Source organism: Budorcas taxicolor, chromosome 23 (genome assembly GCF_023091745.1).
Source record: "Budorcas taxicolor isolate Tak-1 chromosome 23, Takin1.1, whole genome shotgun sequence".
Taxonomy (NCBI): Eukaryota; Metazoa; Chordata; class Mammalia; order Artiodactyla; family Bovidae; genus Budorcas; species Budorcas taxicolor.
Window position 1 is genome coordinate 24,159,887 of NC_068932.1, and position 20,243 is coordinate 24,180,129.

The window sequence follows — 20,243 nt, forward strand, 5'->3', positions numbered from 1 at the left end:
GCTGCCTGCTGTTTGCAGCTTATTAATGAGTGCTAGGTACCAAATTGTAGAAATGTCAGTTTTTAGTTATGTTACAGTTGAGGCTGGTGAAAAATGCAAATGAAACTTTGTGGGAACACTGATTCATGTTAAGAAAATGTAAATATCTGTAGCACTTTCTTACAGTTAATTTGAAAAGTTTGAATGCCGAACCTTATTTTGTCAGTGGTTTATAGATGATTTAAAAATGCATGTGATTTTAATTTTGTAATTGTTTTGACAAGCATAATTTACTTGGACAACTTTGTAGGTAGCCTTAACTTCTGCCCAAGTTTGTTTTTTATATAAATATATATACATATATATATTATGTATGGTTGTAAATTCATACACTTATCACATGAATGTGTTACTGTATACAAAACTTTTAACGCTTTATTCTCAAATGCTGGACTGAAAAATGTTTTGAAAGCCTTTTAAAAAATATATATATATATCTTTATAATGTTCAGGATGATGGAAATTGTTTATATTGCTATGATAGAAATGACAGTATAATGTTACCCAGTGTATTTAATGATTTATTTGAAGGAGAGGAAGAAGGTTCTCATACCACTTCCTCCTTTGAGATTTTCAGTGTATTGACTTTTAAAAAATGAATACTTCAGGCAGTACAGTAGACATTTTTTCAGTATCATTTAAGTGATATCCTATGTGCTGAATAGCTTATGGCTCATAGTTAATTGGTCTGAATATTTGGTTCTTTTTATTCCTTTCAACTTGACATTCAGAGAATTGAATAAAGGAAAGAGGCTCAGAGTAGAAGGATTGACCCTCTGCTAAGTTTATTAGCAGCTCTTGCATCTCTGTGAAATGACCCTTTGGATTCCTTGTTCACACTCGAGTTCTCTTTCAAATATGACCAGACCATATTCATGTGGGAGCAGGACTACAGAATGATACATATGTAGAGGTAAAACCTTCGTTTTAATACTTAGAGTTACATAAATCTTTTCCAAAAGTGTTTTGTTATAGACCGTGCTGTTTGTGCCCATCCCTGCCCCCTTCCTGCCGGGCCCTGTATTCACATACAGAAGAGTAGTCTTTCTCTCTTCCATGAAGTGTACATAGGAGGTTGGGGAGGGGCAAAGACGCCTTTGAAATTGAAGAGTGCAGTCAAATCCGTTCCTGATTTGGTGATTTTGTTGCTGTGCCAGAATGTGCTAGGAAATGTGTGAAAGCAGTTCTCCATGCGTGCCCCGTGGTTGCTCAGCCTCGCCCCCGTCCCTGCGTGCTGTGGACGTGCTGGCCACCACACTTCTGCAGGTCTAGCTCATGCAGCTCATTGCACCAGGTTGCCTTTCCTAGTCCTGTCAATCCATGGTTAGGTGTGAATTGCTGAATTAGCTGCTATAACTCTATGGAGTCAGTTAAGCTTTTTCTTACCCTTTTCTGTGGGGAAGCTATAGGGTGGGTAAAGAGGAAATTTGGAGTGCTTATACCTTGCTGAAAATGTTAAAACTTCCCTGTGACAGGATGCAGCAAATTGTAATTAAATATAAACTAGAACCAGAGCTACCTCTAAGGAGTGTTTCCTCAAGCACAAAGCTCTCAGGCATATGAGACTCACTGTCACAGAGGGCCTCTGATTTCTTGAGCATCAGTGAGTTTCAGAAGTGACTGTCCTTTTGTACTCTCCTAGTTCCCTTGTAACTACAGTTTTCCCCATTCCACCCTGTGCTGAAATGACAGAGGCTCTTCTGAGAAGCCAGATTCTGTCAAACGATTGATTAGCTCGAGATACTGTTGACTAAAGGAAAATGTAAAACTGAGGCGGAGGAGGAGAGCTCTTTAGTTCCAGTTCCAATAGGCTTCTGATTGAATAAATCCGTCTTTTCTGGGAAATGATCTTTTATAGGAAACGGGATGTTTTCAGTGCTTTTCTTAAGTTGAAGGCACAACAATTAATGCCACTCTTGTTGCTAGCCTGTGGCCGACATGGTTTTGATATAGCTTTAAAACTTCTGCTCCTCAGCTTGGGGTAGAGGGTTACACCACTGTTAAATGTTGGCTGTAGCTTTTGGTGATCCTTCTCTGATTTGCAGTGTAATAACTCCACAAGCTACATTTCTCAGAAAGAATTTGTTTTAGAAAATGCCTCTTGTCTGTTTGGGAGCAACATGTCTTTTCAATCATGGGATTGACAAATGAAAAATAAAGTTATTTCTTAATCTACTTTGGGAAGCAGTCTTTTATTGAGACTCTTTGAAACTAGATTGTCCTGCGTGAGAATGTTTTGTAGCAATTTTAAAAATCCTAGCTGTATTTTAAAGCTTGCAGTTCTCCAGATCGTATGACTGGGACAATCAGAGGTACTATTGTTCCAGACTGTCTACTCACCACACACGAGTGTCCTTTTCACTGCTAACTTGGAGGGAGTGTCTTTTGTCAAGCAAACCCCTCCTTTGAGTGGTGCTTAAAATATTTCCATCAACATATATGTATATATATATATACACCTCTCTTTTAATGTCCTTTTTTTCCCTTGAAATAGATTACTTTTCTCAAACATTTCACAAACCATATGACTCACGTCTGCTAAAATAACCTGTTTTTTCATCACTAATATGTTATGTGAGATTCAGCAGACATTAGGCAGCATCATCTGGCGAGTGGTCAGCTTGGCTGGAGGGAGGCACAGTGTGTCATTTTCTAATCCAGGAGTATTGCATACTGCAGAGCTCACGCTTGACTTTTTTTTTTTTTAATGAAACAAAAGAGGCTAAGACCCACTGCCATCCAGCTGAGGATATAACTCATATCTGGGTTCTGTTCAGAGAAGTTAGCAGTTTAGGGCTTTTACCCTATTTCTCTTGGGTGTCAGGTTCTGTGAAGACTTTTGGATAGCTTGGATGGGTAAGTCTCAACTAGGACAAAACTCAAAAGTTCGGTTAATTAAGATAAGAATCATTAACGGGGATATGAATACTTGAGCTTCTAAGGCTACTATTACAAAAACAAATTGAGTCCAGCCTCTAGGTAAAACTAAAATATGAAAAAGGCACGATGCAGTCATTCATTATGCATAGTAAGTTTTCATTAGTAAAACATCAAAATAAAACAAAAACTATTTTCTTTGCCTTCTTTTCCTCCTTTCCTTTCTTCCTTCTTTCCCCCACCTTTATTTATTTAGTTTTTGGTTAGATAGATCACATTAAAACATAATGTTAAAAAAGAAAAAAGCCCTTTAATTGGAGATTTTGCAGTTGAAATGACTCTTCATCTAACAGACCACATAAATGTTTATAGACATTGAAAAGTGCTTTCAAACCAACTGCACCCAGTCCCCCACGCGCTTCCTAGGTGCAGAGCAGGGGTGCTGGCTTCCCGGCAGGCAGTCTGCTCTCCCTCCCCTCCCCTTCTCTCCTCTGCCCCTTGCCCTTCCTCTTCCTGTCTGCCACAGCCTAGTTCAGTGTAACATACTATCAGCTCTAGTGTGGGCCTACGGGACAGCATAGCTGCGATCAAACTTCCTAAGTGAGTGGAAACGTGATGCACAGTGAGAAGTAACTAGTAGAGACCCTGTCACCACCTTCAAGGGAAGTAGATTTCTTAATGTTTTCAGTTGCAAGAGTTTCTTCTCAACCAGCCGATTCTGTTTGTTATGACTAGAGAATGCAGGGTAGAGAGGAGAGGGAGGAGCTGGGAGCACAGCCCTGCAGCATTAACCAAACAGCCCCCTCGAGTGGTACCCCAATCCCATCTTCCAGTTTCTGGGCTTGTTTTTAAGGAAAAGCTCAAGGGCTCCTGAAACAGCTTTTATGTATCTGGCTTTCCTAGGCTGGTGTTAAAAGAAACCAAGGCGCTCGGGCCTGGAGAGCAGGGAGACCGGCCTCATCCTACAACACCGCACATGGCCACTCCCGAGTCCACCCTGTGAAGCTGTCTCAGACTGTGTATCTTGGACTGAATTCTGCAGACATACACATTGTCCCAGACTAAGATAAGGGTTCTAGCTGACTATTTGCTGTGTCGGTAAGACAGTGAGACTCCAGCTTTTACCCTCTGGAGAGGTCTTGACATAAGTGCCGTAAGCCACTGCAAGAACTGGTCCAGGGGGCTGTTCCACCATGGGTTGCTTATGGCTTGACGGCAATGCTCCTCCTCCTCCGCCCGGTGTAGACTTGGTCACCTAGAAGTGGGACGGTGAACAGGAAGTTAGAAAATGTCTTGCAGTCTGTGGGGACTTTCTCTTGGGTAATCACAGCAACTGTGGCCACTGCAAAACTGGCTTGAAAGATGAACTCTTCTGTAAGACTATCAATTGATTTAAATGGGTTTCCCCATTTCATTACCAGCCTGGTTTTCCCTCTCCTCCTTGCACTGACGCTCTCCTTCCTTCCCCCCTGGTGGTTCACTTGATTGTTACACAATTGACATTGTTGGCAGTGTCTCCTTTTAATAACTGGCATTTGCCTAAGATTTTCAGGCTTGCTGTGGAACATGCGGCCTGTCTCCCAGGCCTCCAGAAACCCAAACTGTAGCTGTGAGCCTTACCTTTGTCTCCTTTTTCTCCCTTGTGCCCTCGAGGGCCGGGTGGCCCAGACCGACCTGGTGGCCCAGCAGGGCCCCTCTCACCTAGGAGGACAGGGGGGCACAGCTAAGTGGGGGCACGGTAGTACAGGGCTCCTCCCCCAGGAGGAGCTGCACGCACTCCCCCATGGCCCTGGCGAGGGAGCTGCTTCCCACGGGTGGTCGTTTCACAGGTGGCTGTTTCAGCCACCATTTACCTTTGGGTCCAGGGATGCCCATCTCTCCCTTCTGCCCAGGGGGTCCTGGGATGGCTCCATAAGCTGCAAGGGGGAGAAACGGGCCTTAGACTAGAGATCACCCTGGTGCTTGGCAAGTAAAGTGATTTGTTGATAGTGGTAGAGTTTGGACTTGTAAGAGGAAAACAAAGTTTAGAATTTATCAGCTTTTTAGCATCTCAGGTGTTCTCAGTGACTCTGGTTCGTGAGACTGTGCAGCAAGGTAAGTCTGGGGAAGGTAAATGGGGACTACCCTTACTTCGGAAAAAGTCCATGAGGTCCTCGGTCACATTGCTGTAGGCGGAGAAGATCTTGCTGATGCCAGGGGGTCCCTGGGGCCCAGGCCGGCCTGGGGGTCCCTGCACCGTGTAGGCCATCCCTTGGAGCAGACCCTGACCTGTGAAACACAGAGTGTGGTGGGCACAGGGAGTAGGGGTCACCGGCCCCCTCTTCAAGGTGGGAGCACAAGGCCCTCTGACTAACTCCCAATGCAGTTTTGACTCTTATGCAGCAGCGAGGAAAGAGCCCTGCAACTGCTTTTGTCTCCCGTGTTGATGGACAGGTCTCCACCTCCAAGGGCTTATATTGCAGGCCTTTTACTACTACATAGTTGTATTGGTAAGCCACAAGGGGAAAGGGCTTAGCCACCAACCTTCCCTCAGCCCCCCTCCATAGTCAGACACTTCTGAGAAGCACAAGTAAGAAGGGGAAACAAACGACCCCCAGCTTCTCTGCTCCCTGCAGCACAGGTTGCAGTGCTGACTGGGCCGCTTGAACCACGCTTGTCTTCAGTCCCCGCCCATCTGATGCCAGGACTGCTGTCCTCCTCAGTGTGGAGATGCTCTCATGCTCCCAACCCCACACCGCTGAGGCTTTGTGTCCCCACTTACGCTGCAAGCTCTCTGACACCCGAACAGCCAGCTCATTGTAATCCAGGCCTCCGGCAAAGCCAGCCCCGAATCTGCCATCGCCGCCATACATGCCACCCTCCGGCACGGCCCCGTAGCCTCGGCCCATGTCCATGCCAAAGGCTCCCCCTTCGCCCAGGGTGCCTCCACTGGCTCCTCCTATGCCCATGGAGGAGCTATAGGAGGTGTCCCGACTGAAAGAGGAGGAGCTGCCGCTCCGGCTGTAGGAGCTGTCCGTGGACACCAGGCGGCTGTCCCCGGGGGGGCCCTGGGGCCCGGGGGGACCCGGGGGGCCAACGATGAAGCTGCGCACATCAGGACCTGTGGGGAGGAAGCGGCATTACTGGGAGCTGGGTCTGGGGGGGAGGAAGAAGTGGGAGCTGGGGGCAGTTCTTGACACCCTTTAGCAGGATGTGAACTCACACCGAGTGGAGTGTGTGCTGGGAAGAAGCCGGACTTCCCCTGCTGGGGTGGCTAAGGTGTTCAGCCTCCAGGCCCTTCAAACCCCGGCCACTCTCTCACAGAGAGAAGCCCAGAGTGGGAGAGGGGACAGAGGAGGGACAGGGACGTCAGGGGCACCTACTTGTGAGATAGCTGATCAGCTCACTCCGGAAGCTGTCACTGTTTTCAGCTGCGTATGTCGCCAGAGCTCCTGAGATGCCCGGGGGCCCTCTAGGGCCTGGGGGGCCTGGGGGACCAGGAGGGCCTGGGATGGATGACAGGCCGGCAGCTGAGCAGGAAGCAAGAGACAGAGAAGGATCAGGGATCCATTGCCAGGACCACTGAATTCCCAGCCTGGGCCCCCCCAGAAGGAGGCAGAGGGAGACCCGCACACCCGGGTCCTGGCTTCCTCCAGAGTGAGTGTTCCCCACTGCCCTCCACCCCCAGCCCCAAGCCTCGTTCAACCCACATCACACCCCCTCCCCCAGCTCTTCTGGGCCTCGGAGCTCCCAGCTGGGCACCTGGGCACCTGCTGGACCCAGTGCTCTCGTGACTTCGGAGTACAGTCTTCCCCCAACCCCACCCCGCCACATCTCCCCCTGCAGGGCTGAGAGCAGCTCGCCTGCCTCACTCCTTACTCTGCAGGTAGGATGAGAGGTCCTCCATGCTGATGCTGGACCATGAACTGCCTGGGAGCCCTGGGGGCCCAGGGGGACCTGGGGGCCCAACGATACCTCTGAATTCAGACCCTGAGACACCGAGGAAGAGCAAGGATCAGTTATGCCTGGGCCGAGGGGCTCTGCCCTCCGCCCTGAAGCACTTGATCAGATGGCCCTGATCAGCCTTACCTTGGAGCAAGGAAAGGAGCTCCTCATAGGATGTGCCCGGCAAGCCTGGGGGCCCGGGGGGGCCAGGAAGCCCGATGCTGACTCCAGTGCCTGAGGAACAAAACCCCAAGTTGTGATGGATGCAGGTCAGGCAGGGAATGGAGGGTGGAAACACCATGTCAGAGAGGAAGCCGGATGGAAGCAAGTTGAATGGAAGTAGGGGCCAGGAAAGTGGTGAGAGGGGCCGTAGGGAGAGACTGGCAGAGACGCAGGTGTGAGATACTGGGTAAGGACACTGCAGAGGAGGGACTCTGAGGCTGGGGAAGAGTGCAGGTCAGCTCTATCCTGCTGGGCATGTGCACGTGTGTGCATGTAAAGGTGGGTGTGTGTCTAGAGAAGTGTGCATGTGAGTCGTGTGCACAGTCCTTGCAGAACAGTGCCCGGGGCACTTGCTCTGGCTTCCCTCGCCAGGCTCTGTGACCAGCTCTGGGGCACAGGTTTGAATCGCTCTGAATACCACCCCTCCTCTGGGTTGGGTGCAGCCTAGTGGGAGAGGGTCAGGGATGTCTAGCCCCTGCATGGCCACCCAGGCCCTCCTGCCCCCCTTGCCAGGGAGGCAGACACTCACTGGACATGTAGCTGAGGATGCGGTTGCTCAGCTCTGCATAATCCAGAGACTGGAGGAACCAATCTCCACTGGCTCCTTGTGGCATCAGGTACTGCCGTAGATACTGACGCACATCATCGCCTGAAAGGAGAGGAGGCGCCATGGACCACCAGCCAGCTTGGCCTCCTTGCAGACCGGCCCGAGTGATGTGTGAGCTGGGACATTGGCAAGCTGCCAGTAGCTGAAGGGGTACCTGCTACACTCATCCCTCGGGGAGACTGACACCCTCTGTCCAGCTGACTGCTGGGAGCAAAGTGAGAGTGGCTCCTTGTCCCGAGGGACCACCAAGTGTGCCTGGTAAGTCAGCCAGGAGAGAAGGGCGCCCTCCAGCCCCCCGACCCCCGCTGCCCGCTCAGGCAACTCACGCCGGAGCGCAGCCAGGATGTCTTCAGAAGAGATGGAGGTGGAGGATGTGCCGATGCTGTACCCGGAAGCTGTGGGGAAGGAAACCGGGTCACCTGCTTCACTGATACTGAAGCAGTGCCCTCATAACTCCAGAATCAAAGGCCTGGTCACCCAGCTGCTTCCCTTGGGGGGAAATGAATGAATGGGGCATTGGCAGGATATTTATAATTTCTGTTTTTCTTAATCTGAACAAACCTTTTTGGATGCTAGATCCAGCAGCCTGATTACTATGAATTCAACATTGAACATAACATTCACAAAAAGGGCAAAGCAAACAGTAAATTAAGAGACGAGGCTCCAGGAATGACCGTGGACCCGGGAGGAGACTTGTCATCACAGGGGTGGTAAGAGGCTTACTCTGTAAGTAGCTCACGACGAGGCTGGCCAGCTGTGAGTAGTCGAAAGTCTCACCGGTGATGGTGGTGACAGGCCCAGGGGGACCAGGTGGGCCTGGGGGACCCTGAACTCCAGACAGATAAGACCTGATACTGTCACCTGCCAACAAAGAAATCAAGTCAAGCCTGTCCCCAGGAGGGCATGTCTCCCCCACAGAGGTGACCTGAGCACCTAACCCACGCGTGGGCCAAGGCAGGTCCAGCAGGGAGCCTGGACTCCCCTTGTTAAGGATGGAGAAACTGAGGCAGAGTCTGTGCTTGGCCAGGTGGATCTTGAGGGCTGTGGGCCAGCAAGACCCCAGTCGGTGACATCTGACCAAGCTCTGGTGAGGAAATCTGTGGAAGTCACGCCCTCACCTCCATGGAGCGTGCAGGGATGCGGTTTGGGGCACGCACACAGGGGTGAATGTGTGTGTGTGTGTATGCCACACATGGAAAAGCGTGTGGGTATATGAGTCTCTACTGGGGCTCTATGTCCATGTACGAGTCTATGTGTGTGGGCAGGTGTGAGAAGGGGGGAGTTAGGGAGCTCATGGACCTGCACTCCTAGCACACACCTGTGCACACACGCACACACATACACACGCATGCTGCCCCACTCAGATGTGGGACACTCACTCTGCATGTAGTCAGAGATGTATTGCTGAATCTCCAGGCCAGAGCTGCTGAGGGAGCCTGGAGGCCCGGGGGGCCCTGGTGGGCCTGGCGGACCCTGCATGAACATGGTGCTTGATGACGATCCCCCTGCAGGAGAGAAGGCCACTGAGTTGGTCTGTCCTCTCTGGGGTCAAACCAAGGAGCCCAGGCAATGCTTTCACAGTCTGAGGAGAGTCTTTCTCAGGAGAACTAGGACAGTGGCAGAGAGCTCCTAGGAGCTCTCCCAGGCTGAGTCCTCCCTTTCCTTCAACAACCTGTGCACTGCCCACACACCCCTCCTCGCCCCTGAACCCCTAGCTCCCGATCCCTGTTCTCGCCATCACTGTCATCGGCATTGTTAGTCATCTTTATCATACAGGCATCCTTGTCTCCCACCCCTGCTAATTTGTAACCTCCTCAGGGGCAATTCAGAATCTAGCATGTAGAGAAAGTACGTCATTAACACTGAATCATGGATTAGTGAATGAATTAGTTAATCAATATCCTTATTGGCACAATCAACCTCACTTGAAGACGGGGAGAAGAATTTTGGGCACCTTGGGTTCTTACCTCGAGAGGGCCCACCAGGAATGCCAGGAGCCCCTGGGACTCCAGGATCACCTGGAATCCGAAACAAGAAAGCTGTTTGCATCACCTCCTCCAGAAAGCCTCCCCTGGTTAAGCTCAACCACACTATATCAGCTTGTGACTCAACAACTGTCCCATGTTTCTCAGTCTCATTTCTGGAATGATACCACAGCTTCCTTGGGCAGAGACTGTATTCCTCCAACCCTGTCCCTTTCTCCCTCCAGGCTCTCCTTTCTTCAGCCTCTTCTTCCTCCCACGGCTGGAGCACCAGCAAGTACTCCTTGCCCTCTCTTCAGGCTCTGGGAGCCAGCCTTGTTCCCACTCTCCACTGCCTGCACTGACCTTTGTCACCCTTGGGTCCCTGAGGGCCGGGTGGGCCTGGTGGTCCCTGCAGGTTGAGTCCAAGAGAACTGGCACCTGGAGGCCAACAACACAGTGCAGTCAGCGGGTGGGAGAGGCTCCAGTGGGGGGGACGGTGGCGCTCAGCACTTACCTGAGCCTGATAGCCCTGGGGGGCCTCGCTCGCCTGAGGGACACAGCAGAGAGGGGACAGTCAGCTCTGCCCCCCTCTCCCCACGCCCCAGCTGAAGACACCACCTCCCTCCCGAGGCTCCCTAAGACTCATGACACGGCTGGGGCAGCACCAGCCTTTGGGCAGTACCTAGAGCTGCCGCACAGACACGTGCACACACGCACACGGAGGCACAGAATTCTCAACCACAGCCACCCTCTAATCACTCATTTGGACAAAACCCCAGAAGCTCAGGGATCTCGGAAGGTCAGCCCCCGCCCCCTAGGATTGTTTGAGGCCAGTTCCCCTGTACCTTGGTGTCCTCGGGGGCCTGGGGGGCCTGGGGGAGAAAGCAGACAGTTGTGAGACATGTCCCAACCAGATGCTGTGACTTCAAGGGGCCCGAGGAGGGGGGCGGGACAGGGATCTGGGCCCAGAGCAGACTCAGGGCTTGGGGCTCCCCACACCTCTCCTCCAACAGGACAAGGCAGAGGCGGATATGCTTTGCAGAGCTTCTGACCAACCCCCAGCCCCTGCTCCAAGCTGCTGAGCTCCTAATGGGATGTGGCAGGAGAGTGAAGACCTGCCCCAGCTCGCCCAGTCTTGTCCAAATTCCTCTGGCCACCAGCAGGCCAAAGAGGGGCACACTGACTCGCAAGCCCCCTAAGACACTGCTCTCACCTTGGTCTCCCTTGGGGCCTGGGGGGCCAGGTGGGCCTGGAGGGCCAGAGAAGAAGGTCTCTGTTGAGGGAAGAAACAGCTTTGAGTGTGGACGCAATGATGGTTGTGAGGGAGCAGCATCTAGAACAGCACCAGCCGTTCTGCAGACGATCAATATTGGTCAAATGGATGGATGGATGGATGGATGGATGGTCGGGAAGTTGGATAGAAAAATACGTAAGAGTAAAGAAGGAATGAACACGCTGCTGCGTGGATGGATGGATTTTCTGCTAGGGACAAGTTCTGGGCTAAAGTTTGCTCTAAACTTATTTCCATATGTTTCTGTGTTTTACTGTCAGCATTTATCTCATTTCAGGAGCATGTGTCCTGCCCACTTTATCAGAACTGGACTCCCTGAGGACAGGAACTAGGTCTCTCCAGTCAGCCCAGAAGCTCCCCAAGGGCAGAATCAGCTGCCTCCCCCAGGCTGGGCCACCAGGGGCTCTCAGGGTGGCTAGGTTGACATCAGCACCCTCTTTCCAGGCAGCAGGTAGCATGGCGTTTATGCAAACACATCCCTGGTGGCAGGTCAGAAGGAGGGAGCATGGAGAGTAGGTCAGAAGACCACATGCCCGTGACCACAGCGTGTGTAGGGGTTGGGGCTGGGGCTCAGGTAGGGAACAGGAGTGCTTTGACTCCCCAGCATTACCTGAGCTGGTCAGGAGAGATCCTGGTGGGCCCGGTGGGCCTGGCAAGCCTTCCCCTAGATAAGAGAACCGCCCAAGACTTATTAATTCCAAGAGGTGGCCAGGAACCCTCTGCCCAGGAGGAGCAGCAGAGAAGCTCTTTTCTAAGAACCAGCCGGGAAGCAGCCCAGGCTCTGGTCCCATTGTCTCCTACCTACCCAGCTCTCAGCTGCTGGGCCTTGGGGTCCTGGGGAGCCTGGAATGGACAGTCTTGTAGAAAAGGGTAAGGAAGAGGCAATGCTGAACCCAGGGTCTTGCTTCCTTACTAAGTGCCTTGAGCCCCTGCCCCGTCCCCAAGGTTTCCCACTTTCCAAAGATCCCTGAGGTGCTCACCTGGTGGCCCAGGTGGTCCAGGTGGGCCTGGGGGGCCTCGTAAATCAATACCTTCTGTGGAAAGAAGAAACCAGAAATGAGTAAAAGCTGTCATGAGACTGCTATCTCTGCCAGCCTTACCCCTCACCAGGATCATCAGCAACTCTACTTACACCCCCACACCAGGTCATGGGTCATGGCCTGGGACCTCCAAGACACCCTTGGCTAGAGGCGCCTTTGGCTCTGAGTAGGGTGGGGCTGAGTGGAGCTCCCTGGTGGCTGTTGCCAGTGTGGCAGTGATGAGTAGGAGCACAGCTTCGGTGTCAGAGAGCCTGAGTTCAAGACCTGCCTCACCACTGCTGGCTTGTGACCTTGGGCAAGATCTTGAGCTCTATCAGCATCAGTTCCTTCTGCTGTAAACCAGAGGCCCAAGACCTGTATCACCAGGGCGTTGCACAGACTCAGTGTGCCACAGTGGCAGGCACATGGCGACTGCCGGACGAGGGCAGGCATTGTCTTTGTTGTTAAGGTGTCCAGGAGGGCGGCCCACAACATCTCTGCCTGGGCTCTTTAAAGGATGGGGAACAGGAGGACCCAGGAGTCAGCCCTGCCAGGCCGAGTCGGGCTGAGAACCCAGGGACCCCTGTGGCTGTTTTGGGCAGGGAGGTCCAGGACTCCTCTCATCACACCCACAGGGCTCGGTGCAGACACCCCATGTGGCCCTGGTCCTCCTGGAATTGGAAGAACCTCTCTGACAGCTGCGTCATCGCCTGTGACTCATCTCCATGGCTGATAAAGCCCCTCTGTTCTCCTCTCTCTCAGCTAGCACTGTGTCTCGGCGGAAACGGCCATCCTTACACTGGGGCTCACGATGACTCACTGGTGCAGCTGCTGCAGGCCCCCATGCACGGCTGCCTCCCCCACTCCCACCCCCCGCTCGTCACCTGTCCCAGAGAAAACGGTGGTACTCACGGGTGGACAGGACCTCAGAGATGGAGCTGCTGGTGCCCATGAATGATTCGCCAGCCAGGCCTGGCTCCCCTCGCGGGCCTGTGGGGAGGACACAAAGTTGGGGGTCACTGCTCGCAACAATCTGTCAGCATGAGGCTGAGCTGAGGATGGGCGGGGCTGAGCCAAGTGTGGGTGGGGCCAGAGTGTTGGCTGGGAATCAGAAACACCCCAGGAAGAAATGGAGGATCTGGAGCTGGATGGTATTTTGGATACAGTTTGGATATTTGGCTAAGTTGCTGGACAGTGACCTGATTCTCAGGATCTGGTCACAAGAAGCCTGAGGCCTGTGAAAATTGCTAAGCTTGATCCTGATCCAGGAGCCTCAATCTCCCTTTCTAGGGGACCCCTACCTCCTCAGAAACATGGAAGGGGGTGGGAAGAGGTGTCTTCTCTGGCTGCTGAGGCCTTGCAAGGGCCTTGTGATGGGCTGGGGGGGCCCCTCGCCTCCCTTCCCAGGATGCACCTCTCTCACTTCATTTAAAGATGGGGACATTTCCACCCTGGGAAGGAAGCTCTCCCCACAGCCTATGGTTATGCATTCTTCCAGAGCGATACATACCTTGCTGTCCTGGGAGACCAGCTGGACCAACAGGGCCTGGAAATGGGGTTGGGGAAGAATAGGTTTTACCACACCTTGAGGGTCAGAGTTCTAGAAGAACTGAAGAAAAGGCAGGTGCCTAGATATATAAGTAGCTTCCTCACAAGGCACGGCCCAAAGTGGTCAGCTTGCTTATTTGAAAGCAATAAGCAATTTGAGACCAGCCCTGTGGTCTGTTCTGCTGAGAAATTCTCTGTCAGGCACTGGGGCCCCTGGGATGGGCAGGACTCTGACACTGTCCTCTGATGATTAGAGGTTTCTAAACACCCACAGTGTCCCCTCTGTCACTGGAGTTTATCAGGAGAGAAGGCTGGTCCATACTTGCACTGGTCGTGTTAAATAATGTATTTCATTTACACATAAACATTTTAAATAATTGAAAAAGATATTAAAAAAAACAGGCATTTTAGATAAATAGAAAAAATATCACCCATAATTCTTTAACTTGCAGGCATTTTGTTTTATTTCCTTCCAACAATTTTTTCTTATAAAAATGTAGTTGCAACCACCAAGCACAGATTGAGTATGCTGTGCTAAGTCGCTCAGTCATGTCTGACGCTTTGCGACCCCATGAACTATAGCCTACAAGACTCCTCTGTCCATAGGGATTCTCCAGGCAAGAATACTGGAGTGGGTTGCCATTTCCTTCTCCAAGGGATCTTCCCAACCCAGGGATAGAATCCAGGTCTCCCACATTGCAGGTGGATTCTTTATTGACTGGGGGAAGCCTGTTATCGAGTATTCTCCTCTTTAAACATCTTTCTTTTAAGTCTTCATATTTTTGTAGCCATCTCATTATTGTTGGACAATTTAAGGGATGTTTGCTTCAAATAGACTCCTAGCATTTTTGTTGCCCTTGATGCATATTATCAAGTTGTTTTCCAAGAGGCAACAATTTGAGAACAGACTCTTGACAGGTCCAGAGGCAGAGGAACCTGGGCCGAACCCTGACTCAGCTACTTCTTAGCTGCGTGGCCTTAAGCACATCATTTACCTGCTGGAGCCTGCAGTGGTGCTGTGGGGCCCTATGGAAGCAAAGCACACACAGGGCTTGGGATACTTGCTGGGGATTAATCAGAGCTCACCAGGCTGTTGGGGAGGAGTTTTCTCAGCCTCTTCCTATTCTTCCCTGGGTTCCAACCCAGGTTTCAGATTTGACTGAATGCTACTGTAGTCAAACGTCAGCAAGCCTGATGCTGACCTGGGGCAAAGCAAGAAAACAGACTGACCTGGGGCTCCTGGAGGTCCCGGAGGTCCCATGGCTCCAGGAGGTCCCGGGGGACCTGGGACAGTGATAGTCGACGATCCCTCTGTAAACAGAAGGCACGTTCAACGCTGAGCCCCACTCTCCTCATTCAGAGGCACAGGGACCAGGCCAGGCTGTGGGCCAGGTTGGGCCAGTACCACCTCTAAAATTCCCCCACCCACCTCCCTCTGACTGGCAGAGCTCAGCACTGCATTCTGCCCAAAGCACCGAGCCTGCAGATGTGGAGGGTGTGGAGACGGAGCCTGGACAGATGCCCAGTACCCTCTGCAGGGCCTGCCTACCTGAAGTCACGATCTTGCCTGGAGCTCCTGGTTCACCTGGGAGGGGAGGAAGAGGAGAGTGGTCAGTCCCAGGATCAGTTAGTGGTTCAATAAATCATTTTCAAGGCTTCTGATTGCATCTGAGACCCACTCCTGGGCTTCTAACCCTCAGGCTAAAGGCATTTGAATGAACTGAAGGGGAACAGGCAGGATGCATTAAGCACCAGTCTGTGCCCAGGAGACCCTGGAGGCCAGAGTGTCAATCTTCTTGGCTCACAATAGCTTTGGGAGGAAGCTGGGTCTCTGCAAAGGGGCTTCACTGGTGGGTGTTGGAGAGTGTGCCTTTTGATGAGGCCAGAATATGCCAACTCAGGAGTCTTTCCCACTCCCATAGTCTATCTTCTTCCACCATGGGCATCGAAGGCTCTTACTGGGAATTTCTTTAGGTGGAAAGAGTACTGAGAGGTCAAAGAGCAGAGGTAGTAAGCCTGTAGGGTCAAGTCTAAGTCCCATGCTCCTCAGGTGCCAATTCCCTGTGACAGGATAGGGGCTGTGCAGAGTTAAGGGGCGGGGGATCTGTGGTCTGAGGAATCCCGAGTTATGTAAAGGTTAACAGATGTCTTCTCTGCCTTGTGTTTCAGAGGGTTGAAAGGGCAAATGTGCATGGAAGACTTCCAAGAAGGGGATGACAGATTCACACTTTCTCAAGGCCATCTCAATGAGGAATCTCTGTGGACTGGAGACCCACAGATTCTAGAGAACCGAGAGAGTGAAGTAGAGGATGGAAAAGTCCTTGACTGGAACTTTCTGGTCATTTCCCAAGGCCTGTGGGTATTCAGTCATCCACTCACTGAGGGGTGATGATGCTGATTTCCCCCTTGGGGGGAGCAGAGGGGTGGTCTCTGCTTGTGTCCTGCCAGCCCCTGGGGGTCAAATCTAAGAGAAAGTGCTTGAGTTATTTTTGTTGGAACACAGTCTAGTAGCAGGGACAATGTCCACCTCTTGTGCACACTGGACAGAAAGCCACAGCCCCTGGAGAAGGGCAGGGGGGCTCTCCTGGAGAATCCCAGCCTCTCCCTGAGCAGATCTGTGGACCCGGAGATGTGTCTGGCCGGGATGTGCCCGAAAGAACTCCTTGGCCCCACCCAGTTGTTGGAAATAGTTTCTGGAAAGTAGGTCTCCACAAGGTGACGGTGACAGAGGGCAGCCCTATGGAATGTCAGGGTTCAGGATGGTAGGCTCACAGGGACGGAAGGCGAGGACCGTCCCTGAGCAACGCCTGTCCTAGACTGGCTCAGGGCTGGGGGCGGATGCTAGCGTTGCCCTATGAGGAAGGGTCCAGTCTTGAGGATGCTCCCTCCAGAACTCTGACTTTGCCCTCTCAGTAGCATCTGAGACCCTCCTGAATGAAAGCTCCCTCTCAGAAAGGGGGTGGCAGTGTCCCAGTTACACTGAGGTCTATGGGGATTATAAAACCTGTCCCAGGGAAGAGTCACACTATGGGGGGACCAGCCTAAGTGAGGGGATGGAGCACTTTCGGGGTGTTTTAGAGGTGGGATGGAAAGGCCTTCAGGGGTGGGGGCAGCATCCTTCCAGATCCTCTTTTATCAAAGGCTGGGGAAACCCAGGCCCCAAAGTGAGGTTCTAGACTGTGGGGAACAGAGTGGGGCTTGAAGATTCAGGGCTTAGTTGATCAGAAGAATCCTTGGCTCCTCAACCTCCCAGCCTTCCTCTGAAGCCACTAGATGCCACTGTTGATCCAGGCTCTTGCCAGAGAGGGGCCTCCTGCAAAAACGACTAGTGACTGTCTAGTTTGTTTGCAAAACCACTTACCTTTAACTCCTGGTCGGCCAGGGGTACCAGGAATCCCTGATGTGATGGAAAACAAGCGAGTCAGGATGATGAAGGGCCAGCAGTCTCCCTGTGGTGGCACCTAGCACTCGGTCACCCAGCAAGGCTACAATCAGGCCCAGCAGGCCTGCAGGCCCAGCTGACTCTGACTTCCACGTGGGCCCAGCGGACCCACGGGCAGCTTCTTGCTCTGAGCCCTTCTCCATCTCTAGGAAATGGGGCAACAGCTGGGCTGGAGGGAGGCAGAGGTGCATGGACCCTGCTGTGGGGGATCCCAGCCCCTGCAGCCTCGGGGAGTAGGGGCTGGGCTATATATCTGATATATCAGATATATTCATATATCTGATAACATTGCCTCTTGCTTTCATTCCACTAGGAAGCATTAGAAACAAGTCCCTGTGCGCTGAACTGTTGGGGGATATGTTGTTTGCTTTTATTTTACATCTCTGCCTAATTTCCTTTAGGGGTTGGGGCTGGTATGGCGACAGTTTCTCAGATCCAGGTGGGTGCACACGCTCCAGCTATTGGACAGAATGGACACTGGGGCTGTCCCAGAGAGGCTGGGCCCTTCTGCGTGACACGACACCCACTCCCTGCTAAGCCATGGAGGATGCGGTCTCTGTGGGACTAACAGAACTTCTGAGCCTGGAGCCTCCTCACAGGGTGGGGGGGAGTGTGTGTGTTGCGGGCGGGGGTGGGGTGGGGGTGGGTCCCTGCACCACAGGGGGCCAGGCTCAGGCAGACAGAATTTGCTTGTGATCTAACCTCATCTCTTCCAGAGTGCCTTTCTAGATTGTTCTGTGAGTCTTTTACCTGCCTAAGGTGTTTCTTCAGACTCAGTAAAATGACCTGAACCCATTCTTGCTGGAGGGTGAGGGGAGGAATGGAAACACTCTGGTGACTGGAGAAGCTTCTGCAGAATGCCGGGGGTGGGAGTGGCCCAATAACTCACCCTGAGGTCCTTGGGGTCCAGTGAGACCTATGCAAAAAAAAGACAGGAGAGGAGAGGTGAAGGGCTGAGGAGCTCCCTCCACAGCCCAGAAGCGGTGCAGGGAGGCGAACCCTGTGTGTGGGGCAGCCGGACTCCAGGGTCCTCGTCACCCTCTGGGTGATGTGCAGTTCTCTGACCCACTGCTCCACTGGGGGATGGTCCTTAGCCTTTTTGGGGTCTCAGACCCAGAAAGTTCACACACTCATTGACTCTCATGCTGCCCCCTAGGCTATCTCCTTGGCGCTCCCCATCTGTGCACCCGCCAGAGGAGCCAGGGGCCCCCTGCTCCTCACAGGCCCCGGAGGACTGCCATCCGCCCTCATGGCTTTCTTGTTCTGACTTAGTCCCCCTGCAGCTCTGGGGATCTTGCTCCTGTTGGGCCTTTGGCGGTGACCCTAACAGCCGCTTCTTTTCCCAGACTGGCAGCCGCTGGTGACTGTTCCAGCTATGGCCTGAGGAGGTCTGGAGAGCTCAGAGGAACCAGGAACTGAGTGGTGATAAACTGCCATTTTTAAGAGACTCCTTGACGCTTTCTAGAACTCCTTGCTTTTGGTGTTGATCTTTTTTCCTGAGTTGTGTGACTGGGCTGTCAGGACCCACAGTCATTATGCCCGGCTCAAGCCAGCATTTTCCTGATGAGCTTCTGGAGGAAAATGCACTCAGAAAGGTATACACACACACACAGCACAGCCAGCTCCCTCTTCCCGCTCTTTACCTGGCTTCCCTGGGTCCCCAGAAGGTCCTGGTAAGCCCCGGGTTCCCGGCATTCCTGGAAGACCTTGTTCCCCTAGAGAGAGCAATGCCGCATGGAGAGTTTTCCCTCTAGGCAAGCTGGCTGGCCTGCACATGGGAGCTAGGGGCTCTTGAGTTCTACTGAATAACTTGCCAGCAGATGGAAGGGAGGAAGGGGGTGAGACTCGGGCCGTGCACACCTCCCTGTGATGTACACCCCCTGGCATTGTGACTGGGGGGCTGGGGGCTGCCTGCTGGGATGTGGACGGGGCTCGGAGGGGTAGGCAGGGGAGGTGGGGGAGTGAGGAGAGCAGCTCCGTGACCAACCTCTTGGGCCTTGATGTCCGTCGGGGCCAGCGGGTCCTGGGAAAGCAGATCAAAACTCTTCAGTGACTCTGGGAGCTTCCCTGGGACTCCTCCTTCAACCACCCCACAGCCTCGCAAGCTGTCTCCTAGGTGGTGGTGGGGGGAGCCCACGCAGCCCCTCCTGCAGCCGTGAGACTCAGAAGAAGCCCCGTCCTTGTCGCACTGCTGGGCACAGCTTTCCCCCGCCCTCTCCTCCTTTTCCCCCGCCCTCTCCTCCTAATGCCTCTTTTCCTGCCGAGAGCTCTTCCACGGTCCCCACTGCATTTCCTCCACAAGGTGCTCAATGCGTGTTGGCCTGGAGGTCAGTGTCCTCTAAGATCTTGTCTTCTCTGCTGTAGGCATCATTCTAACCTCTGTCCAAAGTCATGTCCATCTGGGACCAGCCCTTGCTTTTTGCCACCTCTCCATCTTTCCTCACTCATATGGCTGCCTCTGGGGTTAAAATCTTCTTTACTTTTTCAAACCATCTGAAGAGCCCCTTCCTCCCTCCTTCTGGTTGGAAGAAGACTCTCTCTCTGCTGTTTCCTCAGAGCACCCTGTACCTCTCATGACCCTCGTCTCCCCGCACAAGCTTTATCTCCCCTCGAGGGAGGTAAAGCATCTTATTGCCCACCACAGAATTGTGAACTCCATCAGCACTTCCTAATAGTTTGTTAAATGAATGAGATCATCAAGGCACCACATCCCCATCAGTGGGGCTTAAACCCTTCTAGGACGTGTTGCCAAATGCCTGGCCACATGGGGGGGTCTTTGGCCAGCTTTCTTGTCCTGGCTGACAGGCCCCTCAGGAAGGGTCGGCCGAAGGGCTGAACCCTGCGATCTGGCTGTGAGACCAGCCCTGGAGTATCATGGCTGTGCCTAGAATTTTGCAGGTTCTGAAGAACCTCAGCTCTTGCCTGTCCTCCCCAGGGACCTGAGTACCTTGGAGGCAGGAACTGGGGGGTGGAGGGGGTGCAGAGGAGGGTGGCAGGGAAGGGGGATGGACCATGTCTTGCCAAGGCCCCCCACCCTCAGAGCAGTAAGAAGCTGTCAGAGACAGTGGCAGCTCTGAGCCCCAAGAGTATGCCCAGATCCAGGAAGAGACTATAAATGGAGTCTCTGCCAGGCATGGACAGATTAGAGAATGGGAGACACAGCTCTAGATGGATCTCAGCTCTAGGGCCATGATAACGATGGCAGCGGTGCAGACCCATGGTGCGTGCTGCTTTGAGACACTCACCCATCGCTCCTTTAGCCCCGGGCTCACCCACGGCACCAGGTAAACCTTTCAAGCCAGGCTCGCCT

At 52.9% G+C, this 20,243-nt stretch overlaps 1 protein-coding gene across 1 annotated transcript in view; it reads right to left on the minus strand.

Annotated features, from left to right (window-relative positions):
* Nucleotides 1-3,953: 3,953 nt before the first annotated feature.
* Nucleotides 3,954-20,243, minus strand: part of COL17A1 (collagen type XVII alpha 1 chain) — a 41,440-nt gene continuing 25,150 nt past the window's right edge. The window contains exons 28-55 of the mRNA XM_052660953.1: nt 20,179-20,241; nt 18,921-18,956; nt 18,577-18,648; nt 17,823-17,849; nt 16,853-16,888; nt 15,041-15,076; nt 14,722-14,802; nt 13,454-13,489; nt 12,856-12,933; nt 11,905-11,958; nt 11,535-11,588; nt 10,847-10,906; nt 10,479-10,505; nt 10,148-10,180; nt 9,997-10,071; nt 9,637-9,687; nt 9,049-9,174; nt 8,393-8,530; nt 7,996-8,064; nt 7,592-7,711; nt 6,985-7,074; nt 6,775-6,885; nt 6,279-6,425; nt 5,678-6,016; nt 5,047-5,184; nt 4,770-4,832; nt 4,537-4,617; nt 3,954-4,171 (exon numbers count right to left, since the gene is read on the minus strand). Coding sequence (XP_052516913.1) covers nt 4,119-4,171; nt 4,537-4,617; nt 4,770-4,832; nt 5,047-5,184; nt 5,678-6,016; nt 6,279-6,425; nt 6,775-6,885; nt 6,985-7,074; nt 7,592-7,711; nt 7,996-8,064; nt 8,393-8,530; nt 9,049-9,174; nt 9,637-9,687; nt 9,997-10,071; nt 10,148-10,180; nt 10,479-10,505; nt 10,847-10,906; nt 11,535-11,588; nt 11,905-11,958; nt 12,856-12,933; nt 13,454-13,489; nt 14,722-14,802; nt 15,041-15,076; nt 16,853-16,888; nt 17,823-17,849; nt 18,577-18,648; nt 18,921-18,956; nt 20,179-20,241 — 2,294 coding nt within the window. The 3' untranslated portion in view covers nt 3,954-4,118. The remainder of the gene's footprint in view (nt 4,172-4,536; nt 4,618-4,769; nt 4,833-5,046; nt 5,185-5,677; nt 6,017-6,278; nt 6,426-6,774; nt 6,886-6,984; nt 7,075-7,591; nt 7,712-7,995; nt 8,065-8,392; nt 8,531-9,048; nt 9,175-9,636; nt 9,688-9,996; nt 10,072-10,147; nt 10,181-10,478; nt 10,506-10,846; nt 10,907-11,534; nt 11,589-11,904; nt 11,959-12,855; nt 12,934-13,453; nt 13,490-14,721; nt 14,803-15,040; nt 15,077-16,852; nt 16,889-17,822; nt 17,850-18,576; nt 18,649-18,920; nt 18,957-20,178; nt 20,242-20,243) is intronic.